This window comes from Schistocerca serialis, chromosome 1 (assembly GCF_023864345.2).
Source record: "Schistocerca serialis cubense isolate TAMUIC-IGC-003099 chromosome 1, iqSchSeri2.2, whole genome shotgun sequence".
Taxonomy (NCBI): Eukaryota; Metazoa; Arthropoda; class Insecta; order Orthoptera; family Acrididae; genus Schistocerca; species Schistocerca serialis.
In genome coordinates, this window is record NC_064638.1 from 1,045,255,350 (window position 1) to 1,045,276,789 (window position 21,440).

At 37.0% G+C, this 21,440-nt stretch overlaps 1 protein-coding gene across 5 annotated transcripts in view; it reads left to right on the forward strand.

Moving 5' to 3' along the window:
• LOC126414647 (parathyroid hormone/parathyroid hormone-related peptide receptor-like) overlaps positions 1-21,440 on the forward strand; it is a 510,473-nt gene that overhangs the window by 449,886 nt on the left and 39,147 nt on the right. Inside the window, exon 12 of one of the 5 annotated variants that reach the window (XM_050083366.1) lies at positions 15,382-16,092. The exons of the other annotated variants lie outside the window; for them this stretch is intronic. Within the exon in view, the coding sequence (XP_049939323.1) occupies positions 15,382-15,398 (17 nt within the window). The 3' untranslated portion in view covers positions 15,399-16,092. Of the gene's footprint in view, positions 1-15,381; positions 16,093-21,440 lie in introns of those variants that run through there. 5 annotated transcript variants of the gene reach the window in all.

The window sequence follows — 21,440 nt, forward strand, 5'->3', positions numbered from 1 at the left end:
TAAACATAACTAACCTAAGGACATCACACACATCCATGCCCATGGCAGGATTCGAACCTGTCGCAGGTCGTCACGCGGTTCCAGACTGTAGCACCTAGAACAAGAGCGGCAGGAAGTCCAGCTGAATATCTGGAATGGTGTCACTGTAGCAGGGCTTGCAGATACATGTATCTGACAGCTGCTGGAGCCCTCTGCTCATAATCCCTGAAGTTCATAGTCACATTGGTGGAGCCTTTGTGGCCAGTAAGATTACGCAATCAGGATCAGTATTTAAATGATGGATTCAAGTCCTGTATAGCCCCTTCCTAGGCCAACCCATTCATGGGCTATCTTGCGGAGTCCTTCCTAACAACCCAAAATCCAAAAAAATGGTTCAAATGGCTCTCATCACTATGGGACTTAACATCTTAGGTCATCAGTCCCCTAGAACTTAGAACTACCTAAACTTAACTAACCCAAAGACATCACACACATCCATGCCCAAGGCAGGATTCGAACCTGTGACCATAGCAGTCCCGCGGTTCTGGACTGAAGCACCTAGAACCGCACGGCCACTGCGGCCGGCCCCGTAAAATACAAAACCCCTCAACTGGTTCAGATCTGTTGATGATGTCTTTTAAGATCTGAAGCAAGGGTGGGGACACTCTATCCACATTTCTCCAGAGTCTCAACGTTTTCTTCCCCATTTGCTTCACCTGAACCTCCTCAGTGCAGTAAACCACATTCTTTGATGTTGACCTCCATCTCAAAAATGGCTACATCAATACCTCTACCCACATCAAACCTATCAGCTACCAACAATAACTACACTTTAACAGCACATCTGCTACCAATTTCTTTCTACCGTCTTGCCACCTGTGGTCAGCACATTTGTAGTGAAGAGCAGTTCCTCTCCAAATATGACAAGGGTCACACTAAGGCCCTTCACACATTTTACAGAAACAGATTTCCCACACGTAGCCTCCCCAGTCAACTACCAGCCTCCACATATCCACTGTCTGGCCACACAGAAACATAACCCTTGTGATTCAGTATCATCCAGGGCTGGAGCAACTGAATCACATTCTCCACAATGTTTTCAACTAGCTCTCGTCATGCCATGAAATGAGAAATATCCTCCACACTATTTACCCGACAGTTCCACAGTGCTATACCACTGTCCACCCAACTTAAGCAATATCTTTGCCCATTCATATTACACCTCTGCTCCCTATCCTTTGTCCTATGGCTCAGATTCTTCCAATAGATGCAAATTCAAGATCTGTCCTATACATTCTCCCGCTACCACTTAACTAAGACCTGTCATATGCATTTCCTACCCCATCAAAGGCAGGAACACCTTTGAAAGCAGACATGTGTTCTGCCAGCTTAACTGCAATCACTATGCCTTGTTCTTTGGCGGCATGATCTCTAAAAGTATCTGTCTGCATGAAGGACCACCACAAAACTTTGACCAAGATAAAGTTGGACAACACATTTGCTGAAGATGCTGCCCAACACAATACATTTCACTACAGTGACTGCTTCACAGCCTGTGCCATCTGGATTTTTCTCACCAAAACCAGCTTTTCTGAAATGCGCAGGTAGGAATTCTCCCTGCAACATACCCTCCATATCTTCCTCCTGGCCTCAAACTTTGCTAGTCCCTGTCCTTCACCTGCCTATCCCCCTCCCTGCTCCCAATCCAGCTCCATAGATAACTGCTGTCTTACCATTACATCTACAGAATCTTTGCCCCTTCTCTGCTTATCTCCTCTCTCTTCCCCCCCCCCCCCCCTTTCTCCAGTACAGCCGCCTGATGGTGCATCTAGCAGACCACTATTTTGTCCCCAGACAGCACTATTATCTTTCCCCATCCCTACCTTGCTATCACTCCCCCTCCTGCTCGTGCCTCTTCTTTATTCCTCTACCCAATGCAATAATGATCACTGGTCACCTCAGACACAGTGATAATCAGGCCTTAGTGCCCAGAGATTACAGTGACAATGTGTGTGTCAGTTATGCATGTGTAAATGTTTCTTTTGTCTATGCCAGATGAAGGAATTAGTCCAATAGCTAATAATATCTAGCATATAATCTCAGTATTTGTCTGAAGTACCATATTAAAATATCTTCTGTTCTCTTCTTGACTGGACTGTTTATTGTTCACTTTTCCCATCTGTACAAAGCTTCATTCCTGAGAAATATCTTTAGAAAAATCTTCCTAATGTATAACAAATGTCTGTTTTACAGAAATGTATTTTCTTCCTGTTACCATTCTTCATTTTATGTCATCGCTGCTTCAGCCTTCATTAGTTATTTTGCTGCCCAGATAGCAGACTCAAGCTACTACTGTTAGTGTCTCACTTCATAATTTAATTCCCTCTAGCCGTGCCCCAAACGGCTTCTGAACTAATGTTGCGTCATCAGAGTTCTTAATAGGTATAGTTAACTAATTAAATAGCTTAATTCCCATGTGGAAAATTCCTTTCTGGCATAAACTTGAGTTTGCATGTACTAAATACAGGTTATTTTCCATCTGTGTGTAATGATTATAGCTACTTTTGCATTCATGCATGTCATAGACAGACATAAATTTCTTTTCCAAATATCTCATTGGCTCCATTCACAGCCTGTTCAATGTATAGACAGAATAACATAATGGATAGGCTACAACCTTGTCTCATGCCCTTCTTCACTGCTGCTACCTTTCATGTACATCAATTTTTATGCTTGCAGTCTGGTTTCTGTGCAAGTTGTATAACTTTTATTTTATCCCTGCTACCTTCACAATATCAAAGAATGTACTACAGTCAACAAATATCAAAGAATGTACTACAGTCAACAAATATCAAAGAACGTGTTCCAGTCAACAATGTCAAAAGCTTTCTCTAAATCTGCAAATATTATAAGTGTAGTTTCGCGTTTCTTTAATGTATCTTCTAAGATAAGTCATAGGGTTAGTATGTCCTGGGTGTTCCTACTTTTTTCTGGAACAGAAAATGATCTTTGCTGAGGTGAGCCTCAAACAGTTTTTCCATTCTTCTCTAAATAATTCATTTTAGTATTTTGCAACAATGGCTTATTAAACTGGTTGTCCCATAATATTCACACTTGTCAGCACTTACCTTCTTTGGAATTGGAATTATTACAGTGTGCTGTCAAGTTCATCTCACAAACCCTTGCATCATATCTTATTTTCATTTATTTCCTCTTCCACTTTTATAATATTTTATTGAAGGCCAGTTCTTTTGTGTAGCTCCTCTGTATGTTTCTTTGTCAAAATATTTAAGCCATTCCTTTCTTGATGTCATTTGTGACGATGCTCCAGAATCAATGATCCACTCATTCTGGTTGAAAACTGAATACCAAGTGCACAAAACAATCACTTTTCTGTTCCCTTTGTTTCTTTCTTTGACAAGTCTTGCTTCTGAGGACATTCGGACTTGAAGTGACCATACTTCCAGCAATTGAAACATTTCACTTCCTTCTTTTCTTGCTTGTCTTTTGAGAAACCCTACTGTGATTTCTTATAATTCTTTGTAAATAAGGCACTATCACTGCCACCTTTGTCCAACTTGAGGTATTCTTCCACACTACATTCAGCAACTTTGCTTTGATATTTTCTGATGTGAAATTTTCATCCACTGTACTGGGCTCTATACCCATCCAGTGTGGTAAACAAACTTTTGGTAAATCTCTAAGCATAACCAGTGCAATTATCCCATCATCAACTGGTTTGTCGATGTTCTGCAGTTTGCTGGCTACATCCAACATGTGAGTAACGTAATTTTGAGTAGTCCCTTCGATTTTGGATAGTGTAGTATCCAGCAGAACATCCCAGAGATTAATCCATCTGGTTTCATTCTTACCAACAAGCAGGTTTTCCAAAGTATCCCGAGCTTCATTTGCTTTTGTTGTGTTTTCCACTTGCGCATACAGAGATTTATCCACATGCAAAAGAATAAGTGTCCACGCATCTATATCCTTCTCTGCATTCGTAGCAGTACTTGCACCAATGGTATAATCCCATAATTTCTCATGCATTAGAATGAGTTTCATTCTGAACTTCCATGTGTTATAATCATCCTTGTTTCGCAGTTTGTCTACCACTGGAGTAGTGGTTTTCGTCAATCTTACATTTGAAGCCATTTTCAGACACTTGAATTCAAAGCACTAGAATATGAGACTGATTTCTTCTGAAAATTAGAGTTCAAATGCTGATGAAGTTGACAAAACACAAATCGAAACAAGTATCACACACAACGCGGGCACATAACCTAACACGTTTCTTCAGTTATTTATCTTCCTACCCACACAACAAACATAGATTTGCCGTTCTGGGCCCATAATCTGTTAGCAGAGCAAGATTAGGCATTGAAAACGAGAAGTAACAGATTGTTCATAATACTTATATTCTGATAAAAATACACTAGATGTAGCACAATTAAGATAGTGAACATCAAGATCAAAAATAGTCTACTCATCATACTCGATGTATACAAACAATGAGCCAGATTTCCAACATACCAAAAATGAGACAAAAGTCATCACAATGTTTACATACTGATGTCACTGAATTTACATCTGCCATGGTTTATTCACTAGATTTTGATCTTGTAATGATTTCATTTGTGTTTTGTGCTTTAACTTTGCAGCAGTAACATTTTCCAGGTTGAACCACTATACTTTTAATTGCACTGAATACACAAAGACTCATTATTTTTTACATTTTTTGCAGAACTCGATTTTCGTGTACACCTTATAAGAATGTAATTGATTTTTCAATTTATTTTGACTACTCCTAGTCAATATCTTTCGTTATAGGGTGAATTCAGTAATTGTTTCTATTGTTGACTTATAAACAAATGTAAATTCTGTACTAATTATAAACATTTGGAAGCTGCAACAGTGGCATTCTATAAGTATTTATTTGGCTCTATTCAAAACCATGTTAGCAAAGCCAGCCCTTAATTAATTCCAAAGTAATTACCAATTTCGTCAAAATTATTGTTTGTATAACTATATCTGTTAATTACATGACTGAAACAAATAATACGGCTTAACCCTTGTAGTAGAATAAACTGTTAAAAAGACAGAATTTTTCTGTATACTGGTATTCAGTTAATTGAATGAATTATGTTTCAGTTGTAATTTCTGTAACTCAAACAATGTATAGTTTCAGTACCTATTATTGGGATGATATATAAAGGCCCAGTTTTTGGTCTCGAGACAGTCAGTCCACGCGCGAGTTTCAGATGATGAACCCGAATTGTTAGATCGACAACAATGCATCAACTTAACTGTGAAATAAGTGTAAGACAAATAGGCCATGTGTTAAAACAATGACAGTGTCTGTTCAATATGTACTGTATTATTCTGCAAGAACTTTGAATTGTGTGGTTAAGATTTTACTGCTCTTAGACATTCATCAGTAAACTATTGTAGCAGTATGTGGATGTTTGCTTGAATGTGTTAATGAGGATTATAAAAGTTAACTTATAGTGGACTGGCCATATAACTGGTTTTTTTTTTGGGGGGGGGGGGGGGGGGGGGGGGTTGTGAACAGTGAAAAAGAACTGTGAAACGCAAATGTGCACCTGTCGGCCACATCATTTAAAGTAGTCAGTGTTGAACTTCCACCCTCCCATTTTTCATACAGTATAGCTACACAGTATATTGATACCAAGGACAATCAATGAGGAAATAAAGCAGGCGAATGTCACAAAAGAGTAAGAAATTTCTCAGCTATAAAGTTCTGGAAATGTTGATTGCAGTTAGCACAAGATGAAACAGCAGAACCAACTGTAGCATGCCAACCACAAACAGTAGCATATCAGCCACCACCTGTTACAGCAGCAGAACCATCACCATCAGCTACTATAGCAGAGCCACCTATGATTAATCAGGACAAGGCAGTTGAGAAGTAAAGTTGAAATCGGTGGGATTAGAATTAGGATAAAATTCTGATATGCTCTCATAATCACTTTCTTAGGTATTAATAGCTCATTTTTGCACAGAAAAATGTAATTATTGTAGTGCAATGGATCCAGGAACTCAGAAAGAGCTTAGTTTTGTTTGTTTACTCTTCAGGAAAACTTTGTACGAGCCACAATGAAGCCCTCACAGTTAATGCTGTTCTCAGGTATAGATGAGCTGTTTCCTGTTTATAAGCAGCTGCAAATCTCCTGAAATGTTGTTATATTTAAAGCTGCTGCAAATTGTGTGTTTGGCAGGCTGCCAAGAGACACGTAACAGAGACACCGAAGGTATCTCAACTATTATACTCTCCTGTGGATACTGTCTCCTCTTCATGATTTAGAGGATCTAACACCCCTTGTTGCCTATGAGTAGTGTGCAAGTGGTAGATCCAAGGATCCTGTACAGGGGACGCAGGGATCAGGGAGAACATAGTGTACTGTACTACATCTATGTAGTATGACCAAGTATGACATTCTGACTTCCATGGAAACTGACAATAAGAACTGTACCTGTAATATTGTCAGAGATACATTGCCACTGTGTGCTCTTGCACTGACCTGCATTAAATCAACATAGTTATTAGTTTTCAGTTCTCTGAAAAAGAGGTTGAAGTATATTGTTCACACACCTTTAAGAAGTTATGGTATGGCAGAAAAAGACCAGTCCATTAATTTGTATGATGTTAACTGCACAAAACACTCTTGTGTTGTCATATGGAGTCTCTATGATGTAACTAATGAGGAGTCCCAGGACTTCAACGTTGATTGTTCTTCAAGTTCACATACTGCATTAAATGCAGCCATGTTTTGTCAGAAAAAAATAACATGTCCGGATCAGCCAGTATTTGGTTAGCAGGAGTGATGGTGTAACATTTCTCACCACCAGTGTTTTTGAAAATGTCTTGGATTAAATCACAAATTGATGCTCTTCCATCCATGAGGTCGAGATATTAATCTTGGCTGTCTTCTTGATGCTATTTCAGAGGAGCAGTTGCTGCATCAGATTTCATGCCTTCCCTTCTCTCATCATCATGATGATACTACACTATACACACATCCATTACACTCACCTGAATACTGAAACTATGCATACAACACAACTCTCACATATCTGTAAGAAAAGAGGCTATTTTGCAAGGCAGAAGAACATCCTTTCCAATGGGCAGCTGAACCTACCCTGTGGGATATTTCAGCAAACAATTCCATATGACATTTAGGTTTACACTGTTTGGGTCTTGCAGTACAGGAAGTTTTGAGAGACTATGGTCCACTCTGTGATGTCTTTGTAACTGTGAAAGATGTCTCATATATAATTCTGCAAGCCACAAAAAGCGAAAATGTATATGTAGATGATGTGCTATATCCATGGTCGACAAGACAAATCCAATTGTGAACTTCAACATCTGATACAAGTGTGTACAATTTGGTTAGTTGTAAGGATAAAATCTTTCAGTAAACGGTGACCAAACTATTGAACACATAGAGCTGAAATAGATATGACAGACAGTTTGTCGTGTAAAAAACAAATGACAGAGTTTTTGTGAGATCAAAGCTATTTCAAATGGATATGGAGCAGCAGGCAGATTCACTGAACTCTCTACATCATCTTCTTTGATTACAAGTTTCCATGTATGGTAGCAATTATTTGTTGACCCTCACAGGGATCATATGCGACGAAATATGAACACATTTGAAAATCATTGAGGAGGCTTCTTATGAACCTCACTAATTTTTGATTTATTTATTTTGGTGATAAACCATTCTGAATGTTTTAGACATTCTATTTGGTACTCTTGTTTATTCTTTAAAACAAAACATTCACAAAATTAGAAATTTAAGAAGCCTATGAGGCAGCCTATTCTGCATGTTAAATTGACACTTGACTTATACTAGTGCACTATGTCCATCAATACCACAGAAACAAAATTTTATTTACTTCAATAATATCTCCATGTCAGTCTGAAAACTTCTCATCTAACTCACATAGTTCATTAAAAGATCAATTTTTTGTTCAGGAGGAATTCTCCTGTTGATTGTATTATGTCAGTTTATACAATTTTCAAACAACATTTAGACTATTGTGCAATAATGAAAATTAATTGAAGAATGTGCTACAGAAATTATTTCAGACAAGTATTATCTAAAGCTGCTTGAAGAAATATGGCAATCAGCCTTTTTATTATAGAGTTTTATTGAAGCCAAATGCATTTTCAGTTTTCACCAATCTCCAGATCATTTAATACAATTATACCTTCATCAGTACAATATTTTAATTGACTGCATTTTAAATGCTGTTTTTTTTTTATTTTGTTCTATAACTTATAATTCTCTTTTTGCTTTTATATTCTTAGCACAAACACTTTTAGTTTCACTCAATGTTGTGCACCAGCGAAGACTGATGAAAGCCTGAAACATGTCTTGGCATAAATAAAGCTATTTAAAAAGTGGCTGGTTATATTTATTCAAGTAATTCAGTTCACAGCTATGGAGCTCAATACCCATTAACATGGGTAAATTAACTTTTCTGTAAATTTTTATCATTGCAGAGGCACTAGAAAAGTTCTCCTTCGCTATAAGATATACATAACACAAAGAAGGAATGAGTGAATGAATTGAATGATGTTATTGTGTTTGTGTTCATATGTTTCTGTGCAACATGAATACTGCTTTCTAGTACTATACTACTTGTTACAGCCATTATCTACTCAGGGCTTATGCTTGTAAATACTGCAAGTCTTGTGGACATGGACTTTTGAAGCTGCTTTGCAATAGCCTGGCTTCAGTCTTAGCTGCAGGGTACTCCTGTGTCACATAGAATATACAAAGGTGTCACAGATTCACTAAGAAGTATATGACATTTATATGTTTGACTTCCGATTGTTGCTTGGGAAAAGATGAACATATGATCATCAGAATGTACTACTTTCTTCCAATCATTATTGTGGCATTTAACATCATTTGCATGATCCCTATGACACTGGTAATTTTTATTTACAAAATTATTTAATTGGATGGATAGAAAATCTACTCACCAAGTGGTGGCAGAATTTTTAATGTTATTATTATTATTGTGGTATTTTATTTATTATTTTAGAAAGAGTTTTCTCAATATGTTGACTGAGTTTTGTTGTGACCCGTATCTGCCAACCCCTCTGTACTTTGTGACAATCCTCTTTCCTCTTCAATGTTCAGACATGCCAATTGCTGATTAGATCCTTTCATCCATACTTTGGTGTTGATGTCATCCTTTGAGTCATTATTTCAGCAGCACCTGGTATACTGATTATCTGATTATGTAAAACATATCAATCAGTGGCAGTGTTTGGCAATGATCCAAGCACATTACCGTACTCCAAAGGCACTAACAATTCAACTTCTCTCATGAAGCTAGCTGATCAGTAATAGACTGTACACCAAGGGGTATATTCTTTGTTGCAATATTAGTCATCTGCTCACACATTTTGAAAAATTTTTAATGCAAAAATATATTAAATTTAACTACTTCCATCACTGTAGGGTTAACAAACACATTTTGATATGTTAATGGAAATCCTCGATACAAACCAAAATACAGAAAGATAACCAGGTGGCAAATACTGTAAGCACTGAACAGTGCATAGCAACAGAAACAAATACCTCAACATTCAGATATGAGTTCACACACACACACACACACACATGGTATAGACTGCTAGCCATACTGATGTAGCTGTGTGTGTGTGTGTGTGTGTGTGTGTGTGTGTGTAGGCACACATGCGCATGATGGTGAGTGTTGGGTGCAGCATGCATGCATGCACACTCACTGAAACAGAATCCAAGTCTGAACTCAAGTTTGGATGCTGATCATGATTTCAACTTGTTATTTACATCTTATTCATGTGTTTTTCCACTGCTCAATAATTTTACTATCTAGTGAAGATTGTATTTTATTAGCAGAATCTTCCGTCGGTTCTTGGTAGAACAACATTATAATAAATGAAAAGCACCAGTTTGCTTTTGTTCTACAATATTGTAGAACAAAAGCAAACTGGTGCTTTTCATTTATTAAGATTGTATTTTGTGATTCTGTTATTTGGGAATAATACTGATCATATCCATAGCACTTAGTAAGCGACATATCCTTCTTGAGTCATGCTATATGGCAAGCACCTAAGAGAGCTCAGTCTAACTTAGCTACTAGTTCGGTGTGCCTGATGGTTCCTGAACAGGAGACCGCTGAGCTTAGCCAGACTTCTTTAACTGCAAAATCTTTGTATGCTTCAGCATTCCCATGTAATGCAGAGGTGGAATGTTGTGTGTTACAGGAAACAAAGGCCTTGGTCTCATTGCCCATATTACAAGTGTGGTCCACGAAAAAAGAAAAACAAAAAATAAATAAAATAAAATGAGAAGTACCCAGAATGAGTTGCAGCTGCTGTTACCTGCCTCATAGTTTATTTCCATATGCCAAATCCTATGAAATGTTCATGTGTTTGTGATTTTGATGTACTACCTTCATGTGTAAAGGTCTTCAGGCAACCTGTGGGAAGTGTGGTTCACCTGCACATGAAATGGGTATCTGCCTCTTTGTGTCAGTTACTTGGGCAAGCTTCCTGCAGATAGACTATGGTCTTCATAAAAGGAAAAATATGCATGAAATCAAAGTTTCAGAACATATATCATAGTTTACATGATTTAATATCATTGAATTACTTAACATCCTAAAGTTTGTCACCTCACTGGTGTAACATTCCATTCTGCAGACTAGAGTTGACACTAAGGCAGTGATAGATACAGGTGATAAAAAATGCACCTACATTAAATGCAGTTACAAAATGGAATCATAACCTAAATGTACCACTGTATCCAGTGTGGAAGGTCCAGTGCATAGAAAAATATGTCACCAGATCTTCCCAAGAGGCAGTCAGAGGAAAAAGAAGTAATATTACTGTAACTAAAGCTTCAGCATTGTCTCCAAAAGACAAACTTTTAATGAACAGTGCTAATAAATGAAAAATAATAACACTAAAACTATGACATCATGCATCCTTTACAATGTCTGATGAACCACTAGAGAATATAATGATATCATGTATGAAGTTTGCCTAACAACTTCCCGTACTTCAGAGTTACCTCACCTTGGCAGAAGGGTAAGGATCAGGATCAAATAAAACTTAACTGATAAAGTGACCCCCATTCTGGATCGGTATATAAAATGACTCAGGATTTATGTGAGGGAATTGAGATTCTTTGCACAGGTGAGGCATCGATACCCATATATTAAAGGCCTGCAGAAAAGTTGACCTCAGCAGGTAGAGAGCTAAAATAGTAGTGACAATATTTGTGTCAACAAAAAATACCTCTGGTCACTTCTCCCTCTCAGCACAATCTAGCAGTCAGTTGCTGCTACAGTGCATATGTCATATATGACAATGAACTGTTCCTTTTACCTGCCACTGCATGAAGCCATCATTGATGAGGCTATCAACAAACATATCCTACAACTCCCTCAGCTTAGGTTCTGTTTGTGGAGATGTTGATGTACACAATATACAATCAAGGTTCACCACCATAATCACCTGGGCAGAACAATATGTCTCCCAAAAATGGATGAAATTATGCACTTCAGCACCATTTTAGAATTGCTTTCTGCCATCATTCTTTCAGTATGTCCTCCTGTGCTTGCAAACACTACCCAGTGGTATCTGGTTAACAATTTACAATCTAGTGAAGCTCTGTCCAACTGGATGTTCCTGGTAAATAGAACAGTGCTTGAAAGAAAGCCACTAAAATGGATACTTAGCAAAGTAAACTACATTGTACAGCCAGCTTCCTGCATTTTAAGATCAAAACGAATTAAATGAATAAAAAATTGGACCCACCAAACTGCTAATACAGTTCTTCAGAACTTATATGAAGACAGTCTGTCACCTGCTTGTGTAAACAGTCCTGCTTTACAAACAAAAGCTGATGTATGGCTCTGTTTAGGTTCAAATGTCAGTCACCTGCTGAAAGTCTGACAGCTTTTGATGTGGTGTTGACAAAGTGCCACTGAATTATTAAGGATAAAAGGAACAGATATTGGTAACAATTTTTCATTTCCTTAAAATCTTCATTTGTGTGAGATACCACCAGGAGTCTTTCAATTATAGGTGCAAGATGACCTATTAATGCTGCATTGATGAATAACATTATTCAAACTACCATTCAACCTATGGCAGTGCACCTCACTCAAATCATTACTGCTGGTAGCCAGGGTTCAGTTTTCTGCTAAGTGATTGCATTAGCGAAGTGATTGGGAGACTTCAGTTCCATAAACAGTGAAGCTGACAACTGCCTTTTCTCTGTGTGAGCTGGATTCAGCCTTTTCTGTAGCATTTGATACCTCACTATGTAATAAGAAAAGACACAATAGTTTATTGAGGCAACATACCACAAATTTTATTGTTATGTATTAAATGGGACCATTTTCTGAGTCATGGAAACAAGTAATTTCAAATCTTCTCCTCACACTTGGGAAGGAACAGACATATGAAGAGCTATTATAACTTTTCCCTCATTAGCCATGTAGGAAACATCTTACAGTAAACAGTCAACTGCTACCTTCCTTGTATCTTAGAATTCACACAGCTCCTTAGTCATTTCAGTGTGTTTTGCACTAGTGGATAACCTAACCCAGGCAGGGGCTGGTCTATAACACCCTATTCTGCACAGGCATGACTTTATAGTTGTTTTCTTTGATCTTGATTAGGCCAGTGATACTTCACAAAGGTACAGTATTCTTAGATAGCTCCATTCATATGGTTTCTGTGGAAGTCTACTCATTTATTGTAATTATTTCTTTCCTCATACTACTTTTAATACTGAGTTAGTGATATCCTATCTGATCAGTCTGGGGAATACAACAGTGTTCCTCAATACAGGATTTAGATGTGAGCCTCTTGTAACTAACATTCCCTTTAGAAGCTCTATTTAGAGCTTCATATTTGTGGATGAGTTTTTGACTTTCTAATCATCCTTCACTCCCTCAGGTGCCATGTGGCTGTTGTAACTCACAATTACAAGGCTGTAGGAGTAGGTAAAGCATATTGGTTTTAAATTTTCTTCTTAGAAATATATATTCATACTATGTTTTTAATATTTCTGAAACTAGAATGCGATATACCATTTTAAATTTCAAAGATTTAAGTTTCTGGGCCTCAGTTTTGATAACAGACTTGTTAGAGTGCTACATCTAAGGGATCTGAAAGCATGGTCCCTTAAAGAACTTGACATAGAAATATGCATCAATTACAAGACAATGAAAACAAATTAAGCTTATTTGCTCCAGGATTATAAAAAAATTATTATAATTGATTGTGGTTGCTTGATTTATTCATCTCACTACGTTTCTCACCAAAAGGAAATTAATACAGCCTACTACAAAGGAATTAGGCTGGCCACAGGGGATTTTAACACAACTCCCGTTCACAGCTTCTGTACAGAGGCTGCTTAGCCACCAGATTCTATCAGACGGTAAAGCTTCAAGATATAGGAGGCCAATAAAATTTATGGTTCCCCCATCACCAGTACACCATAGTATTTCTCACATATACAATGAGATGAATTTTTAACAGTCAGAGGTCAGTGAGGTCTTTTTGAAATATTTATTTTTCTTCCAACATTGGAACAAATAGTCACCAAAGCTCCTCTGAAGATCCAGGAGACCTAGCATTAAAATAAAATAATAATAAAGGTAAAGCACTGTAAATGTTATTTTTTGAATATTCAGCTTAAATTTTAGATAAGCACTGCAATTTTATTACAGTGCACATAGATGGGTCTGAGCAGGAGAGTCTGAAGTCTTTCATTCTGCTATTCTCACTCGTATTGCATTACTGAGGTACAGTGTTGAAGCTATATGAAATCCTGAGCCATTATCAAAGAAAGAATTTTCTGATCTGCTCCAGGTACATAATTTGCCCCCAAACAATTTGTCTGAGGTACCTAGCAGAAAAAATTATTCTGCTGCCACATGACCCCCTCTACCAACTAAGAATACAGCTGTAGGTTTATCACTCTGCTGGATGCCAGGGCACATAGAGCTGCAGTAAGCTTATCAGGGATGCACTATAATGGAATTTACTGTCCCTCTTGCAGGATATTAGCATTCTAGCTAGTTAGTTACATATTCCAATGATCATTTTGCATGACAGTTCATAATGATGTGGAACGGGTCATTTTATATTCACATTGCGAAATAATTTGTACATATGGTTACATTTGAACATTTCTAAGGTCTTTTTTTTCCTATTAAAAAAAAGATATACAGATGAGATACCCACCACCTTTTACATGTTACAGTAATAAAAATTCTTCTACAGAATAGAAGGAGTTGTCAAGAAGAAACTTTCTCATTTTGTTATCAAATTTTGCTTTTCTGTCTGTAAGACATTTAATATCACTGGGTAAGTGATCAAAAAGTTTTTGTTTGCAGGATTGTGCACCCCTTTTTGTACTGCAGACAAGCTTAATGTGGAGTAATGAGCATCGTTCTTGCTTCTGGTATTGTAATTTTGTACCTCGTTGTTCCTTTTGAACTGTAGTGGATTATTTATAGCAAACTTCATGAGGGAATAAATGTACTGTAAAGAAGTAGTCACAATGCCCAAATCCTTAAACAGATGTCAACAAGATGATTATTCTTACAGCACATTTTTGCACAATGAATATTTTTTTTCTTAAAGATGAGTTACCCAGAAAATTATACCATATGACATTATTTAATGAAAATATGCAAAACTTACTGCTCTACCTATACCCAAGATTTGCAGTGATTCTAAGTGCAAATGTGGCTGGACTAAGGGGTTCCAATGTGCTTTTTCCAAACACTTCTAAGCGCATGGATCTGCTATTGTATTTTAATATCAAGTATTTTATACTACTTGTGTGTGTGTGTGTGTGTGTGTGTGTGTGAGAGAGAGAGAGAGAGAGAGAGAGAGAGAGAGAGAGAGAGAGAGAGAGAGAGAGAGATTCAGTTAGTTTATTTTAACAAAACTTTCAATAATTATTTTAATCACACTTGTAGTGTGACCACCAAAGATTCAAATGTAGAGAACACCAGAAAACCCACCCATCAACATCATCACCTGATTCTGTTGTTTGAACAAAGGAATACACTGCACATAATATCCTTTCCTGGTTGTCATATGATATTATTTTTATCATTACAGATCATAACACAGTACAATATATTATTTTTGTATGCTACTGCCATCCAAAATATCCACAGTAAAAGAGGAACTATTAAAAGCATAAAATTATAAATCTTATTATTATCACTTATTGTCTAGGAGTGTTATGAAGTTATTTAAATCTCTCTTTTCTCAAAGAGAAGAACAAAATAGATAAATTTTCAAACAAACTATATGAAATTCTAATATTATTTTCCATGTTTTTGCAGGAAAAGCATTCCTATGAGTCTCAGCTGCAGGCACTGCAGACAAGAAAAAATAATTTTAAAGCTACTAAATCATAAATTTGAAAAGTTACTGTAACAATGACTTCCTGACTGAATTAGAAATTTGTTACCCCTTAATGTGTTCAATTTAAGCTAGTATTTTGCAACAATAAAAGCATGTGAATGTCTGTACTCATAATGAAAGGTGATATATGGACTGAAAGAGGTGTTTAACTTGTGAAAAATTGTGTACATGAAACTTCCTGATAGACTGAAATTGTGTGCCGGATCAAGACTGGGAACTTGGGAACTTTGCCTTTCATGGGAAGTGCTCTAGCAGGAGAGCTTCTGTGAAGTTTGGAAGGTAGGAGACAAGTTACTGGCAGACATAAAGCTGTGATGACAGGTCATGAGTTGTGCTTGGGTAGCTTAGTTGGTAGAGCACTTGCCCGTGAAAGGCAAACGTCCTGAGTTCAAGTCTTGGTCCAGCTCACAGTTTTAATCTACCAGGAAGTTTCATATCAGCTCACACTCTGGTGCAGAGTGAAAATTTCATTCTGGAATTGTGTACTTGCTCAACTGAATGCTTAAAGTTGCATAATCTAAAATAGATCTCTTACAGTAATACTCCATTAGAATTTATCTCCATCTACATAAACAATGTATCATCATCATCTCTCTTAAATCATGTAACATATTAAAATTAATGACAAAGATGTTGTTATTTTCTATTTGACACTGACACAAAAAATTCCTTATTAGAAAACATTTTTCCAGTATCAAAATTCATTAGTAACATGCAGTGACACATCCCTCAAACAAAATAAATACAGTTATTTTTCCATCATTTAAATGAAGAAGAAACAATTTCATTTACAGCAGTTAAAGTTTATTTCAAAGACAAATATGTTTTTGACAAAATTAGAGATATGCTGAGTTTTTTTTTCTATAGCAACCTTGAGTTCTTAGACATAAACATTACAGTTCAGTGTTTTACTGTTATCTAAGAGTTATCAGTGGATTCAGCTACCCTCACACCAGTGAAGAATGCATTAAGAAAAATTTTCTCTACTGATAGTGTTCTTTGCAGTTTCAGCAATTACCATAAATTTGATACCTGTAGTGCCAGGTACCCAATCAAAATATGCAAAGACATTATTTAAGATATAAACTTTTGTGCACATTTTGTTTCTGGTAATTAAGCCACTGTAAATCATTTACATCAGACATAAGTCTGTCTTTGACTAGAAAGTAAGCTAGTTTGTTGTTTAGTTATTTGCAGATTCCACGGATTTTTTTATGTTCAGCATGTTATTATTATTATTATTGTTACTTACATGCATACTACAGAGTTTTGTACAGTACATCTCTCTCTCTCTCTCTCTCTCTCTCTCTCTCTCTCTCTCTCTCTCTCTCTCTCTCTCTCTCTCTCACACACACACACACACACACACACACACACACACACACACACACACAACCATATCAGTACACATTCCGAAATTGTCATGTAGAGTAGAGAGAGTTTGTATTTCAAGTTAGTTTTATTATCCTTTGAATCTTTTACATCACTCAGTTTGTGATCAAAGATTTTTACTCTTTTGTGTTCCTCAGTAAGATTGACTGATGTACATTGTAAATCATTTCTCCTTTTGTATTGTATGTATGAATATCACTGTCATTCCATTCAGCTGCCCCTCTAAGTCCTTTACTGTCTCCGATAGAATTACAGTGTCATCAGCAAACCTCAGAGCTTTTGTTTCTTCTTCCTGAACTTCAGTTTCTACTCCAGATTTTTGTTTGGTTTCATTTACTGCTTTCTAAGTGTACAAATTGAATAACATCGGTGATAGGCAACAAGCCTGTCTCACTTCCTTCTCAACCACAGCTTCCTTTTCATGCCCCTTGGCTCTTGTATCTGATGTCTGGTTTCTGTACAAATTGTACATAGTCTTTCACTCACTGTATTTTACCTCTCCTACCTCCAGAATTTCAAAGAGAGTATTCCAGACAACATTGTCAAAAGCTTTCTCTATGTCAAAAAATTCTATAAACACAGGTTTGCCTTTCTTTTAAGATAAATCATTGGGCCAGTATTGCCTCACATGTTCCCTCATTTCTCTGGAATCCAAACTGATTCTCTCCAAGATTCACTTCTGTCAGTTTTTCCATTCTTCTGCAAAGAACTCATGTTAATATTTTGCAACCATGAAATACTAAACTGATAGTTTGATAATATTCACACCTGTCAGCACCTGCTTTCTTTGGAATTAGAATTATTATATCCTTCTTGAAGTCTGAAGGTATTTTGCCTATCTCACACATCTTGCTCACTAGATGGAGGCTATCAGTAGCTCAGATAGAACATTGTCTTCTCCTGGGGCTTCGTTTCGACTTAGGTCATTCACTGCTGTGTCACATTCTTCTCACAGTATTTTGTTCCCCCATCTCATGTTCACCTATGTCCTGTTTCGTTTCTATACTATTGTCTTCAAGTTCATCTCCCTTGTATAGACCCTCTGTACACTGTTTCCACATTTCAGCTTTCCCGTCTTTGCTTAGAACTGGGTCTCCATCTGAGCTCTTGATATTCATACAGCTATTTCTCTTTTCTCCAAAGGCTTCTTTAATTTTCTTGTAGGTGGTATCCGGTATCCACCTTTCCTCTAGTGATCTATGCTTCTAAATCATTACATTTGTTCTCTGGCCACTCCTTGTTAGTCATTTTGCACTTCCTATCAGTCTCATTTTTTAGACATTTGTAAACCCTTTCACCTGCTTCATCTGCTGCATTTTATATTTTCTCCTTTTATTAATTAAATTCAATATATCCTGTGCTATCTGAAGATGTCTACTAGGCCATAACTATTTCATCATGTGATGCCTTCACTATTTGATCTCTCAAAGCTACACATATGTAATAATGATAGATATAGTTAAGACTGAAGCATCTGATTGCAGTTATTTAATTCTTAAAAATTTTCTATGTAATAATGATAGATATAGTTAAGACTGAAGCATCTGATTGCAGTTATTTAATTCTTAAAAATTTTCTTACATTAAATGGTGGAACAAACTCTGTATATTTTTCAAGAGAAAATATGTATGTAGTAAATTAACAGACTCTAAATACAAACAAGTTTAATTTGGATAAAGGTAACTGATTGCAAATATACTGAGAACATTACACAGGTAAAAAGGTTGTTGATCTTCAACTCACTCTCTCCACAACAATTAACATGTCTTTCCCCTGCGAAATATTAAATCAAAAAAGACAAGTACAGGTAATAAAGTTTATGATGAAAAACACTAAAGATTTAGGGAGTGGATGATAATTATAACTGGTGTAGAAGTTCAGGCTTTGATGTGACAAAAGAAAATATTCTTAAGTGAAAAGAAAAGATTCATCTTCTTAAAAAAGATCAGCCCTACCAACAAAGACCTTGGTCATAAGCAGGGCCTGTTTTAGGCCCAAGCATTGCAAAAGGCCACTTGGGATGCCAAGCTGAGATGTGTGTGGGATGCCAAGCTGAGATGGGTGTGAGAGACACCTCTAGTGCAAAATTTTTACACTGGGTGTATCACATCTAGTAGTGAAAACATTCTATTTCTGTACCCACTTGAATAAGATTTATTTTTAAAGGCCTTAACAAGGGCCCAAAGAACAGCAATTAATGTATGATGTAAAGAAAAATGAGGGAAGCACCAAATGATTTCTTACTTATGTGAAAAAATGAAGGGGGCGGAAGTTCCAAATGATGGTGGTGTGGAAAAGTGTTCTCAACCTGGTTCTAGTCATTACCTCATCAAATCTAAAATGGGTTACATCATACACACAGGTCTACAAGGGTATAAATAGGAATTTTGCAGAAAACACGGTTTTTAAAAGTTTTTCTGAATTAATACTAAGGAAAATCAATTTCTCAATTTGCACATTAAGAAAAGACATAATAAATAAATTTGTGCACTGCACTCAAGTCAGAGTGTGTATGGCTCAATGTTGCTTGTCTTTATTCTGCTGCATTTTTGAGCTTGACTCTATTTTTGTAGTTTGAAATTAACACTGTCTATGAAGCATTATTGTTTAGAGAATATGTTCACATGCTGCTGCACTGGAACAAACTCAGCCATCCATTACTTAAATGCCATCCGACAATAGAAAGCTATACCAAAGGAACAAATTGGCGACACTTGTGTGTGTGTGTGTGTGTGTGTGTGTGTGTGTGTGTGTGTGTGTGTGTGTGTATGTGTATGAAGTAAAAGTTCATGGTGTGTTGCCTCATATTGAGTAGTGCACTTAAAGTGTAATTTTGTCATGCCTATACCAAAATTGGCAAAAACTGGGCTTCTGTGGCAGTGGACCGGGGAAGACCAGTTTTGCAACTAAAAGCTGAGTAATTCTTTTCCAAGTCTGTAAAAAACAAGAAAGAAAACACAAGTTATTTTCATCATTCATGTTATCTACCAGTCTTTTTGCCAGTCTTCTTCTCTCAGATTTTCAAATTGAAATTTAAATTAGTTTATGGACATGCATAAGTGATTCTACTGTAGTTAACATTTTCATATGATCACAATCATATTTTAGTTATTGCCATCTTCTTAGTGTTCATTTGATTTAGTTTGTCAAGTCATGATAAAAAGTCACATTTACTTCAACACAAAGAGTCTGCAGCTCACCTTACAAGTTACTACAAGAAAGAACAAACGACAGATTAAACCTTTAATTTCCTCTATGACAAGTAGTTCAGTGGACAGCTTTAATATAGACTTGTTGGCTAATATGCCACATAACATGGTAAAGAACCCTACATTTAAGGGCTTCCTGGGAAGTATCGGTAGCCACAATATACCAGATGAAAGGACATTGCGCAAGCATTATTTGAAACAGGTGTGTGAAAAGATTATTGCTGATATAAAAATAGACATAGTGACCACTATACTTGGCTTTCACTTGATGAGATCACTGACAGTTTATCAGATTTATAGCTAATGTCATGGTTTGGCTATTACACTGAAGCACCAAAGAAACTGGTATAGGCATGTGTAATCCAATACAGAGATATGTAAACAGGCAGAATACGTTGCCACAGTCAGTAGCACCTATATAAGACAACAAGTGTCTGACAGAGTTGTTAGACCAGTTACTGCTGCTACAATGGCAGATTATCAAGATTTAAGTGAGTTTGAATGTGGTGTTAGAGTCAGTACTTGAGCAATGGGGCACAACATCTCTGAGGCAGTGATGAAGTTGTGATTTTCCTATACAACCATTTCACAAGTACCATGAATATCAGGAATCTGTAAAACATCAAGTCTCCGACATCAATACAGCTTGAAAAAGGTCCTTCAAAAACGGAACCAATGATGACTGAAGAGAATTGTTCAACATGACAGAAGTACAACTCTTCCGCGTATTCCTTCAGATTTCATTTCTGGGATATCAACAAGTGTCAGCATGTGAACCATTCAATGAAACATCATTGAAATGGGATTTTGGAGCCAAAGGTTCACTCATGTACCCTTGATAACTGCATGACACAAAGCTTTATGCCTCACCTGGGTCCATCAACACCAACTTTGGACTATTGATGAGCAGAAACATGTTGTCTGGTTGAACGAGTATCATTTCAAATTGTATGGAGTTGATGGATGTGTACAGGTATGGAGACAACCTCATGAATCCATGGACCCTGCATGTCACCAGCAGACTGCTCAAGCTGGTGGAGGTTCTGTAATGGTGTGGGGCATATGCAGTTGGAGTGATATGTGATCCCTGATACATCTAGATATGACTCTGATAAGTGACACATATGTGAGCATCCTGTCTGATCACCTGCATCCATTCATGTCCATTGTGCATTCCAACAGATTTGGGCTATTCCAGCAGGACAATGTGACGCCCCACATGTCCACAATAGCTACAGAGCGGCTCCAGGAAGACTCTTCTGAGTTTAAACACTTCTGCCGGCCACCAAACTCCGCAGACATGAACATTATTGAGCATATCTGGGACATCATGCAGTGTGCTGTTCATAAAAGATCTCCACCCTCTCATACTCTTA